This window comes from Neomonachus schauinslandi, chromosome 7 (genome assembly GCF_002201575.2).
Source record: "Neomonachus schauinslandi chromosome 7, ASM220157v2, whole genome shotgun sequence".
NCBI classification, from domain to species: domain Eukaryota; kingdom Metazoa; phylum Chordata; class Mammalia; order Carnivora; family Phocidae; genus Neomonachus; species Neomonachus schauinslandi.
Genome location: NC_058409.1, coordinates 118,684,205 through 118,696,816, shown reverse-complemented (window position 1 = coordinate 118,696,816; position 12,612 = coordinate 118,684,205). Strand labels below are relative to the sequence as shown.

The following is a 12,612-nucleotide window of genomic DNA, read 5'->3' as shown; positions in this document are numbered from 1 at the left end:
ATCTGTATTCTACTCAGCCATTGCCAGCAAGATTGTTTTCATATTCTCTCTTTTGTCAGCTTGTGATATGACCTTATGCATGTAGCCATGAAGTATATCTCCCTACCCATATGCCACCATATTGCAGGTGTGGGGGCCATCAAGGGAAAATCCTGACACCAGCATTCCTATCCGACTTTCAGAAAAGGTCAGCAAAGCTGAAGACAGGAAGCAAGGACCAAGAGGAGAGAAACATTAGATCTAAAGTCTGGGGTCAATTTTCTATGGAATTTGAGATCTACTATTTAGCTATAAATACTCTACTTTTCATTGTATTCCAGAGTACACAAAAATGATATGGATTTTATTCATCTGAAATTCCAATTTTAACATCAAGTTGACTATTTAGAGAAGAGGTCAGTGAACTGTGGCTGAAGGCAGGAAGCAGGGTCCAAACTCACCTGCTGCCTGTCTTCATAAGTAAAATTTGGTTGGAACACAGCCATGCCCCCTTCTTGATATACCACGTATGGCAGCTGTGATGCTGTAGAGCCAAAGTTGAGTAGTTGCAACAAAGAACATATGGCCAAAAAGCCTAAAATATTTATTGTCTGGACCTTTACTGAAAAAGTGTGCAGAAATCAGATTTAGAGAGTTCAAAATGGTGGTGTTGAAGAGCTATTAATTAGCAAGAGCATACATATGACTAAGTACTATATTCAAGTATATTCATTCTTAATCTAATGAAACTTAAATATCTGAATGAGTAATGGACTTGAAGGGAGCGTTGCTACTGTTTAAAGCATTTTCAGTCTTCCCTTTGGAATTACCTTTGGAACCATTCAACGGACCACCCAAGAAAATCTGTCACATTATCTCTAGTCATCTCCCTGACATAATATCTTAATCTTAATCTTAATATACTTAATATAATTAATATACTTAATATACTTAATATACTTATCTTAATAAACTACACTGAAGATCTTTTAAATCTGTCACTCCCTTTCAGCTGCTGGTTCTGATTGTAGATTTGTACTTATTAATAGCCAATGCTTATGGGTATCTGCCTTGTCTTCCTTTTCCTCCTGCTTTGTCTTCATCCTTCTTTATCACAGTGTAAGGACCTGGGCACCAGTACTTGAAGAGTAAATGGATCAGGTACATGGTCAAGATGATCATAGCTTCAAAGCTATAATTTCATACATGAATGGCTTGACAGTTGGTACCATAACACCCCTGTCTCCCCATACTTAACATATGATGGGACTTCTCTGTCATGGCTTTTACTAGTAGTCAACTGGAATGACTTTATTTAGTCAAGTCATTTTTAGTGGAGACTGAACATCTTCTAGTGTACATTACCACTGTCACAGCGGAACTTATTCTTGCAGTCAACCTCTTCAATTTTGCAGAGCTTAGATGGAATGCATGGTTGAAAGGTCACCAGGGGCTCAGTACATGGTTGTCCTCCAAACTGACTGGGGCGCAAGATGGATCTAACCTTAAACTGAAAGGAAAGGAGAGAAAGGTGAGGAACTTGGAGGCAGGGTCAAAGCCAAAATGTATCTAAGAAAACTGGGCTTCTTAATCACTGCAGTGATTCTTCCTCCAGTGATGTTTCCTAAATTAACTAATGAATTTTCCAATTCCATTACTGTGTGCCCTTAGAGAAGTCAGCACCTCTCTGGGCCTCAGTTTTCCAAACTATAAAATGAGAAAGCAGGACAATGGATTTCTAAAACTTCCAATTCTGAAACCATATGAAAATAAATCAAATGCACAAATATTTACTGAGTATCTTGATGCAGTAAATCTTCCAGGTAGTAACAATAGCACTTTTAAAGATTTATTTATTTATTTTAGAGAGAGAGAAGGATAGGAATAGGACAGGATCAAAAAGTACTGACTTTGAAGTCAGAAAAATCCAAGTTAAAAATATAGCGCCTCTATTCATCAGAGGTATATTCTTGGGAAAATTACTTACTCCCCAATAAGCTATAACTTCCTCATCTGTAAACAGGGTAGGAAAACACACTCTGATGTGAAGTTTGAGTAAGATGATGTAAGTAAAGGGGCTAGAGCAGTTTTCCTCAGAGAGTGGATGCTCCATAAATAAGTTCCTTTTTTTCCCCTAGTGTGTGAATGCTCAGCACTGCTGTAACTGGGGGTTATGTGGGCCAATGCCCTTACAGGAATGAGCTAAAGTGGGTAAATACTACAGCTTGGAACAATAAACAAATCGAGGGACTTTCCTGTGGGGAGAGGGAAATTAGAGGTAGGGCCCAGAGTCAGTCTTTTGATTAACGTCCCTCCTTTCTGTCTGATTTTAAACCTTGGACTGAAATCCCCATTTTCTAGCATCTGTTTTTACTTTCTGAGCTCTCAAAGGGAACTTTCTGAGCTCTCAGAGGCAATGGAATTTGGAGCTCAGTAAGTACAATGTAAGTATTAAGGCAGAAGTTCCTTTTGGTGCTCATATGATAGTAAAACATGTAAATGAGTCCTCCTCCCCCTGCCCTCGCAAAAAAAAAAAAAAAAATTGCTAAATGGAATTTTCCCTCAGTGGAAGCTGGGATGGTTTATTTTCAGAAATTGAGCATTTCTGCTAAGTTAGCCAAGTCTTTCATTGTGATTCAGATTTCCTGAAGATGCCCATGGGTCACCTACCTGTTTTTCAACACAAGGGTCACAGTCTGACCATGGTCCATAATCTCCCAGGAGGCAGTTGATAGGACAGCGTTGCCAGTTACATTCCCTGGTCTCCGGCTTGTTGCAAAGCTGGTCACAAAAGTTATCCAGATAGTACTGATCAACCACTATTTTTCTGTAATAGTGAGGAGAAAGCTGTTTAGAATGAATATATTCACTGTGGTTCCAGCCCCATAAGAAAAATATCATTGAACATGAATCACAATGAATAAAAGGAAAGATTTTCATGGAAAATCAGGACGTTGGCATCTGTGCAGTTCTTACCACTTAATGGAAGTCGGGACTGGATTCGTAATTTGTGGGGCCCAGGGCAAAATGAAAACGAGGGGCCCCTTATTAAAAAATTATTAAGAATTTTAAGACACTAATGGCAGAACATTAAGCCAAGCAAGCATGGAATCCTTCTCAGTGTGGTCCTGTGTGACTGCGTAGGTCACACATCCATGAAGCTGGCCCTCAGGGAATTCCTGGAGGGGACTAGATGGAAAAGAGAGGAAAAAAGAAAGTTCCTGCAAATTCCTTAAAATATGACAACATAATTTGATAAGTATCATGATTGAGACAGAGTCAGAGTGCTGTGGGGCCAAAGATTCAAAGGGAAAATAATAGATACATCTTGAAAAATTAATGTGACTCCCCCAGGCATCAAAGGGAAGGGCATGTGGAAGGAAAGGCATATGCCAAGATTAGAGGCGGAGGAGCATGACATGTCCCTGGTGGAGCTTGTGGGATGGGCTTGGGCGGTGCTGGCTGAGAGGGACCGTGTGGATTGTTGTGCTTTATTTGGTAGGCAGTGGAGAGCTACGGAGGGACTCTTGAGTGAAGGAGTCTGAAAAGCTTTAACATCCTTGGTGGATGGTTTATTGAGGAAGTCAGTTGGTGATTTTAATGAGACTCACACTGCGCATGTAAAAATCGTTTTCTAACATAGGTCTCTAAAAAGCTATAATAATTAAAACACATTAAATATATGCCTTTCTTCCCAAGTTATGTGAGCATCTCCATGGAACAGAAACATCTAACAGATTTAAAGAAACTGTGGGGGATAGGTAGTCTGAATCGGTGAGAAGACTGAATTATTAAATGTTATCAAGTAAACACAGTTTTCTTGCCTTCTCGTACTTGCCAACGATCAAGCTAATAGCTAATAGTGCTTCTCAATTGAGGTCCTGTTAGACTCAGTTTAATGAGTAGAAAATTCTCTATAATTAACTCACTAACTGTAGGCAAGCAGAGTTACACACTGATTGAAAAAAGGCTTGAGAAGTGATTCTTAGTAAGTTAAATAGTCAACAGAAGATATTGCACATATTCTTATTTAAATTTCTTTGACACTCCTTGATTTTACGGAGAGAACAAATGTAGACTTCATTTCAACCTTACGTGGAAAAGACTGCAAATTACAGCCAAATCAAATTCTATGATTTCTTACTTTGAGATACACACACACACACACACACACACATATATTTCCCCTCGCACCTCATTGCTTAGTGTGGCATTTTTTATATTGCTAAGTCTGTGAGGTTTCCCATGGCACAAAGACAAGCTACATAGCTCACACCCACCTCTGTCTGCTCTGAGTTCCAGAATTGCAGCTTTTTGAGCAGGTAGACCACTGACCCCATGGGTAATGATCACAGAAACAGGGTTGGCACTTGTCAATCAGAGCACTCAGGAGGATGAAATACAAGATGGAGCGTCTGGCCATGCCTTGAAAGCCTCTAAGCCCTGAAGAGGAAAGTTACACCCATCAAATGCTTGTTGGGAGTAAAACTTTACAAGTCATTCTCAGTTACAAAATCAGATATGATGTTAGGAATCATTTGCATCTCCCTGCCTTCCTTAAGGCTAGTTAACACCTATAAATTTACATCCTCATGACTACAAATCCTACTTTTAAATATTTTTAGAGTGGATATTCCTAGTTACAACTTCCAGTTCTAGTACGTTTCTCCCAACTGTTGGTGATAGGCTATAAGGCAAAGTACTGTCGTATACATTTGTAGAATATTTCATTCCAAAATGGAAATTCTTAAATAATCTCATACTTTTCTTTTTTTAAAAAAAGATTTATTTATTTGAGAGAGAGAGAGAGCATGCAAGTGGGGTGAGGAGCACAGAGGGAGGGAGAGGGACAAGCAGACTCCATGCTGACATGGAGCCCATCGCCAGGCTCCACGTGAGGCTCCATGTGGGGCTTGACCTCATGACCTGAGATCATGACCTGAGCCAAAATCTAGAGTTGGATGCTCAACTGACTGAGACACCCAGACACCCTAATCTTACACTTTTCAAAACAACTGCTCATTTTGTGTGGGCAATACATTCAATTACATGGCATTTTTTCATAGTTTTCAGGGACTGGGGAAGGAATTTCGAGTATTTTTCTGGAAGCTCTATTTAGTTTCCTGGTATCCTGGAAGCCTGCTAAAGAGAGAGTTCAATGCCCAACTATCTCCACCTATGGAGTCATAGAAGTTAGAGCTGAAATGAATCTTTGAAGTCTCCAAGTTAAACCCCCTCATTTTATGGATGAGGAAACTGGGGCTTAAGGAGGGGCAGTAATGTTGAGACTGCATGACAACTAAGTGCCCAGGACTCCTCATTCTTGGATGAGGTGCATCCCTTCATTGAATTTCTGATCACACTAATGATTGTGTTGCTGGAGTATCTAGATGCTTTGAACTCTACCACCCAGGCCACAAGAGCGCTTATCCAGATGTAGCTGAATGCCAGAGAAAACTTTGACCAGTGACTCACCTCTGTGTGCTGTGGAGCCTTGAGGATCTGTGAGTTGTTGAAAGGAATTTGCAAAACAACCTCTGCCCACAGTGTTGCTATTTTGATCTTTATATCTCTAACAAAACATGCAACATGATTAAATATATAGAGAAAATGATGCTGTAATAAATATAGTAACTTTCATTTAAAGAGATAAAGTGCCATTCACTTAATTTTTTTTTTTTTAAGATTTATTTACTTATTTTAGAGTGGCGGGAGGGGCTGAGGGAGAGGGACAAGCAGACACGGGGCTGGATCCCACAACCCTGAGATCATGACCTGAGCTGAAACCAAGAGTTGGACACTTAACTGACCGAGCCACCCAGAAGGCCTGCCATTCACTTAATTTCTGTGCCTCAGTTTCATTATCTATAAAACAGCAATTACACTCTACCCTCTTCGTAAGACTTTTGTTAGGATTCAGTAAGAAAATTCATGCAAAGTGCTTAGAACAATCCTTGGCATGGAATCATCACTCAATAAAAATTAGTTTTACAAGTTAGTAATAACATTTAAGAGTGTTACAAATTTAATTGTAGCTTTTGCTCATGCATTTTTCAAAATTAGGGGCTCCTCAATTGAAGCAAGGATCATGTGAAAGCCAAAAATATGTTTTGGTATTAAATAAGGCTATTCACGTTCAAAACGATTTAGAAATATGGCTTTAGTTACTTTTCATCTTACAATTAAAATCAGATCTCTGACCATTTTATTTGAAATTGCAGTTTCCCACCAGTGTTTCCTATGCCCCTTTACTGCTTTATTTTTCTTTGTTATACATCCCCTCTTGATATATAAATTATTACTTAAGTTTACATAAGTATCTCCTCTTCCCTCTTTCCTTCTTTATTAGAATGTAAACATGGTGGTGCTTGATCTCTTTTGTCTGTTTTATTCATTTCAGCATTTAGAAGAATGAGAGCAAGCATAACATATAATGAATAAATTTGAATTGAGTCTAGGAAATAGTTTAGAAATGGATTTTCATGAAATATGAGTATCATAATTTGAGTCCATAATTACAGCCACTTTTGTAATACTATTCTTAAAATTTCTGCCAAATTAAGGATATTTCATAGACTTTAGAAATGAACTTGTCTGTTTAATTGTCTTCCATTGTTTTAGCAAGACTGATAGTTTGTAGCGTAACTGCTTTATCTCAGCTTTGTTGTAATAGTTGATTGAAATAAAAAACTACACCTTTTGAGATTCAGATTTCTTTTTAAAACACTTGTAATTTAGTTAGTCCACCTCTTATTTCTTTGATAACGTTTATTAAGTTCTAAACTGTATCAAGATACACAAAGAAGAAAATTAAGATGACTTATAATGTAATCAACCAGAAAATTTCTGCTGACATTCAAAAGAAGTAAAAATAACACATGCCTATATTTGAAAATTTTAAACAGAACAGAAAGAAAAATATAAGGCTGGAGTTCTCTTCTACCTGTAACCAGAACCTCTTCCCACACATAATCACATAATCAGCATAATACACTTTGAAGATGTTTCTGTATCGACAGATGCATATCTACTTCATCCTTTTAATGCCTGTATTGTTTTGTACCATATGGATGTATTACATTGGATTTAACTATTATCCTAATTTAAACATTTAGTATACACACACACTGCAATAAACATCTTTGTATTGTATCTTAGTATACTTTCGTTGTATATCCATGGGATCGGTGGGTGTGTTCCTAGCAGTAGATGGCTTAGTCAAATGACATGAAATTTAAAATACTAATAGGTATTGCCAAATTGCCCTACTGAAATATGGCTCCCTCAAATGTTTCAGAGGGTACGTTTCTGATTATATTTTAATGTGGTCATTTTATGTTTCATATTTGTGGTAAAAAAAAAATACTTCAGCAAAAAAAAAAAAAGTCTTCATTCAAACCAAGAGTATGAGATCAGATACAAAAATTGTTTCTCTAATATGCTCAAACTTGACAGCATTTCTTCTTAATAAATCAGTAAAATTTTTGAACTTCCCTACAAACTCAGAGAAAAATGCTAGAATCAAAGCAACCAAAATCATTGACATATGACTGAATGTCCTTCAATTTAAAATGGAATTGACATACATTTGAGTATCCATTGTGTACTGCTAGGCATTGAGTGAGATACAAAGAATAGAATCCATTATCATTGTCTGGGAAGGGTAGACAGAAACTGAAGATTCTTCCCATGTTTTTTTATCCAAGCTTTTTTTGTGCAACTCATAGATAAGCTGCTACTTATCTATAAGCTGCTACTGCCCCGGGTTATTTGAATCATAAAAATTAAAAGATCCCCGCTGCACTTGCCTGCTGATTTTTGTTCACTGGTAAGTAACTCACCTTTCCTGGTTTTCCTGAGCAGCACAGAACCATAGGACAGTGAGACAAAGAGTGTCCAGACAGAATTTAGCCTGTAATCAGACAGAATAGTGTGTCTTTAACATCAGACCCAAACTCCAGATCGGGTGGTATTTCACTGGCTTCAGGGCTGGTTCAGGAGCTGAGGCTCCTGAACAATGTGAAGTTTCCCTGGTAACCAGCCACTAGACCAACCACCTCCCTACCCTCCAGCCCCCCAAATTGGGATCTTCTCATATAAGTACTGCTTCAACAAGGAAGCCTACACAGGAGAGGGTGTTGTTCTTGTTGTTGTTCATTTATTTTTCTTATTAGATTTTGAGGAGATCGCTTTCTTCCAGAATAGTTCCTTCAATTGTAGAAAAAACAAATTCTTAAAGTATTTTGCTGAATCAGCATGTAGATGATTGGGGGAAGTTGAATTACAAGAGATTACCAGTTCTCAGTTTTCAGCAAACAGTATCTGTTTCCACTTCCAAGAGCTTGAAAAGCATAGGTGGACTTTATTCCAGCTAACAGCAAAAACCTCAAGAACAGAACCCTTATAAAATTATTCTGATTTCTTCTCTGGCTATTCTTCTCCACCTATTCTGAGGCGATTTGGAAAATGCTATAAATTAAGATGGTAATGTCAAAGCTTCTTATTTGAGGAGATGCTAATAAAAGAACTAATTGGTATTATCTCCTTTTATAACATTTGATTGTTATGAGGAAAAATCATTTTATGTTAAAAGGATAATTTTCGATCAAATAGTTATTTCTCTAATTTTGTTATTACCATAACCCTGCTATAATATCAAATGTTTCCTTATTTATTAATTTTTAACATCTCTAGGCTTTTTGGAAATATCTACAATGACATGTGGGCATTTTACCCATTACCATACAATTTTCATAGAAACATGGAACAAAATAGGAAGAATCTTCGGCCGGGGTGCCATCATGGAAGAGAAGCGATTGTGTAGCTCTCTTGCACTCTAAAAATCAGTAATCCCACCGAACCACTGAAGATGGCTTTGTGAGCATTTAGAGAATTCTAGTGTAGAGGGAAGTCCACCTCATGCTGATCTGTCACCTTCTGATATACTTGCCTCACAGGAACCATCCGTCTGTAAGGCAGTTCGGAGTAGCTTACCCGACAGTTCAGAGGATGCTCTCGTTTGCCTCCAGCTGCAGGTTCTTCCTTTCCATCTCCTTGTACATTTCTTCAGTCTCTTTATTTCATATTTTTTTCTTCTACGCATGCCCCAGAGTCTCAAGAAATGATATTTACCTTTGCTAGGACAGGCTGGGGCGTCCAGGCACATGACTCATCTTCTGGTTAAAGGGTATGTTTGCTTTACTTTTTAACTCTAGTTTAACTCAGAAAAACTTGATCTCAACAAGGTAGTTCCCTGGAAGGATAGTTCTTTAAGAAACATGAACATTTCGTTCTTTTGAGATTTAAGCAAAATAGTTATTTCTTATTTTAAAAGAAAGGCAAATAAATGGCTATAATCTGAGTTATGTATTTTCATGCACGAAAGGGTAAGTTTGTTGGAAACATGATCCACAACTTTGAAATATTAAGATTATGAATGAAATCATTATATCAGTCACCTTTAAACAGAATCTTTGCTGCAAGTGGCTGAAAAAGCAATGGGTCCCTCCTCACAATGAAAACGGTTTACATGGTAATCCAAACAAGCTTTCCCCTTCCTATTGCTAACTAACACACAGCCCTACCCCAGAGATCTAACAATACCTAGAGTGTTGTCAAAATAAACACTCTGTGGAAACTCTGAATTTTGCAAATGATTACTTCAATCAGCAGTAACCCTGAAACTCTGAGTGAGATATTACACAGGGTCCTGAATTTTCAATGATTTTCCCATTGTAATAGGTATTGCTCTTGAAAAGAAAAGAAATCTCTGACTCCATTTTAAAAAAACCATATAGAATAAATTGCTTAAAATTGCCTTCCCCTTTAGGAATGCATCCAGTTAATTAAAATATGTATTGATTCTTTTTTTTTTTTTGAGAGAGAGAGAAGGAGAAAGAGAGGGGGTGGGGGGCAGAGGGGGAGAGAGAGAGAATCTTAAGCAGGTTCTATGCCCAATGTGGGCCCTGAGATCATGATCTGAGCCAAAGTCAAGAGTCGGACACTTAACCGACTGAGCCACCCAAATGCCCCAAAAGATGTATTGATTCTTATTTTTTTCTGATTATAGAATATTTACTGAGGAAGATTTAGAAAATAAGGAAAAGTGTGAAGAGGAAGATTAAAATCATTTTTAATAACCATACAAAAGTCACTCCAATATTTGGAGTAAATACTCCCAGTCATATATATATGTATGTGTGTTGTCTCTCTATGTAAGTACATTCATGCACAAGAACATACATACATATATAATTTTGTAAGTGACAGCACATATTTTTTAAAGATTTAAATGTACTGAAGAGATCACATTCCACAGTTTATAGAACCTTACCATCATTGGTCTGTGCAAGATCTTTTACTTATTTCATGATTTCCCCCCATGATCTTGTTTCTTTTCCCAGATTAGTTACCTGTGTTAATGTATTTGGTGGTGGTTCTTATATACGATTATTTAGATATATGTGTATCCTTCAAAAACACAAAGTCTTATTTTCCATGTATATTTTTGTATTTTATAGAAATGGTACTTAGCTAAAAGTTTTATTTGATTTCTTACTTTTTTCATTCAACATTATACTTAGGAGCCTCATTCAAGATAAATCCACTGGAGCATAGACATTCATTGTATCAACCACATTTTACTTATCCACTCTCTTAGTGCCTACTTTTGTTGACTTTGACTCTCTGCAACTATAAGCACAAGGTACTTTTCATTGTGAATCTGGGAGAAAATTCCTAGAAGCTCCCAGGTACTCTTCAGAAAAACTATACACATTAACACTCTTAGTAGTATAGTCCAAGAGAGCAAAAATAAATATTCCTCAAACAACTTATATTTTCACCATGTAGTGGGAAATGATTATCTGAGCAGGTCTAAAGATTCTTTGAAGTACAGCGGGGAGACCACTGCTCCAAGGTAACATGCTTTAACATGCATGCTAATAACTTACCCAAGACCAGAGTAAGTCAGAACCAGAGTACGTGTACCTGGTGCATAGTCTGTTTTTTTCTCCTGTGCTGTGTTGAGACTTTAACGATTGAGATTTCAGGCTAAGAAGGAAAACAGAGTGGTGTGCCGTAGACCTCTGTTGAAGACACTTTGGGAGTGTGGTACAGGAGTTTCACCTTCAGTATCTGAGAAGATAAATAGAAGAAAAAAATATATGGTGACTGGGCAAGAAAATACACCATTTTAGTGTATACACTTCTTTTTCTAGTTCGTTCTTTGAGGCCCTAAAATTAAATACGTTTTTCCTATGGTCATGGTATTTGGAGCAAAGAGCAAATTCTAGCACTCCTAACCTAGAGAGATAAAAGTCAGAAGCCAATAGGATGAGCCTAAGTAGGTTTGTTAAGTAACGTGGGCTATGAGGAGGACAGAGAAATGAGAAGGTCATGTGCCATGGTGCAGGAAAAACACAGGTGGTGAGAGTTAAATGTGGCATGGAGGAATTCTTGAGATGGAATGCAAATGTCTGTGATTCAAATCCTAGAACTGACCTGGCATCAACCGAGAAACTAGTATCTTTTCAATGATGTATATGGGTTCTCCATCTTGAGTCTCTATGGATGGCTAAATGACACATCCCACTCGAGGGTTTTTTCTAGAGCGGTGATTGGCAAACTACAGCCAGGGGGCAAATCTAGCTTGCTACCTGTTTTGCAAATAAAGTTTTATTGGAATAAAAATCACACAATTAGTCATTGTCTACAGCTTCTTTTGCACTACAACAGTAGAGGTGAGTTGTTGCAAAAGAGACTATGTAGCCTGCAAAGCCTAAAGTATTTACTATGTGGCCCTTTACAGAAAAAAGTCTTCTGAACCCTGAAACCCAGAGGGAGAGCTTTCTGGTCTGATCAGTGCAACAACAGCGTCCAATTGGCTTTGAGAAGTAGAAGTAGAAATAGTTTTTTTTTTAACTCATGAATGGGTGATTGTTCTAGCGCTACGAACTGGATGTGTGCAGTGATGCTCAGGTATGTCTCTGTGCGAGAATACGAGTGCTCTCTAAATGATACTTGGACACATGCTGCTGAGAAACAAAGCATACTATGAAATTCGCCAGCCGAACTGTTTCAGCCACTGCAGGCCTTCTAAAGTGTTGGCTGGTGACACAGAATATCTTTTTCAATTAAATGCTCTATATCTGTATAAAGCAGAAAGTTGCTTGTGAGCTTAAATGTGTAGACTGACCAGCAGAAAAAGCCTCTATTGTAGAGGAACAGAAGAGTGTAGAGGAAATTAGAGCCAGGACATGGAAAGTTAAAATGGAGTAATTATAATTTTTCCACAAGGAGAATATGTATTCTGTTAAAAATCTTTATTCCTTTCTTAATGATGATAGATTCACAGCCAAATGATATTTTCTGCCAAGAAAATAACCCCAAAACATAAGATAATGAACAGTGGAAGCTGCTGACTATCTGAGGGCTTTTTCATATGCTAAGTACTCACATGCCAACTTCTCATTACAGGAAAAATACTATAATTTCTCATTAGAGCCAAGGCTAATGACCCCATCTATTTTCCCGGCCCTTTCGAGTGTACTTTGTCAGTCAATGTGTGAGTAGGTCAAGTAAAATTACAAATTGAATTATTTCACTCAGAGAATCAGAGATCAAAACTCTCAA

General features: G+C 37.7%; 1 protein-coding gene across 1 annotated transcript in view; it reads right to left on the bottom strand.

The window, feature by feature from the left end:
- C6 (complement C6) overlaps positions 1-9,089 on the bottom strand; it is a 61,533-nt gene extending 52,444 nt beyond the window's left edge. Inside the window, exons 1-5 of the mRNA XM_021696508.1 lie at positions 8,974-9,089; positions 7,821-7,891; positions 4,260-4,422; positions 2,650-2,806; positions 1,345-1,489 (exon numbers count right to left, since the gene is read on the bottom strand). Of these exons, the coding sequence (XP_021552183.1) occupies positions 1,345-1,489; positions 2,650-2,806; positions 4,260-4,402 (445 nt within the window). The 5' untranslated portion in view covers positions 4,403-4,422; positions 7,821-7,891; positions 8,974-9,089. The remainder of the gene's footprint in view (positions 1-1,344; positions 1,490-2,649; positions 2,807-4,259; positions 4,423-7,820; positions 7,892-8,973) is intronic.
- Between the last annotated feature and the right edge of the window lie 3,523 nt (positions 9,090-12,612).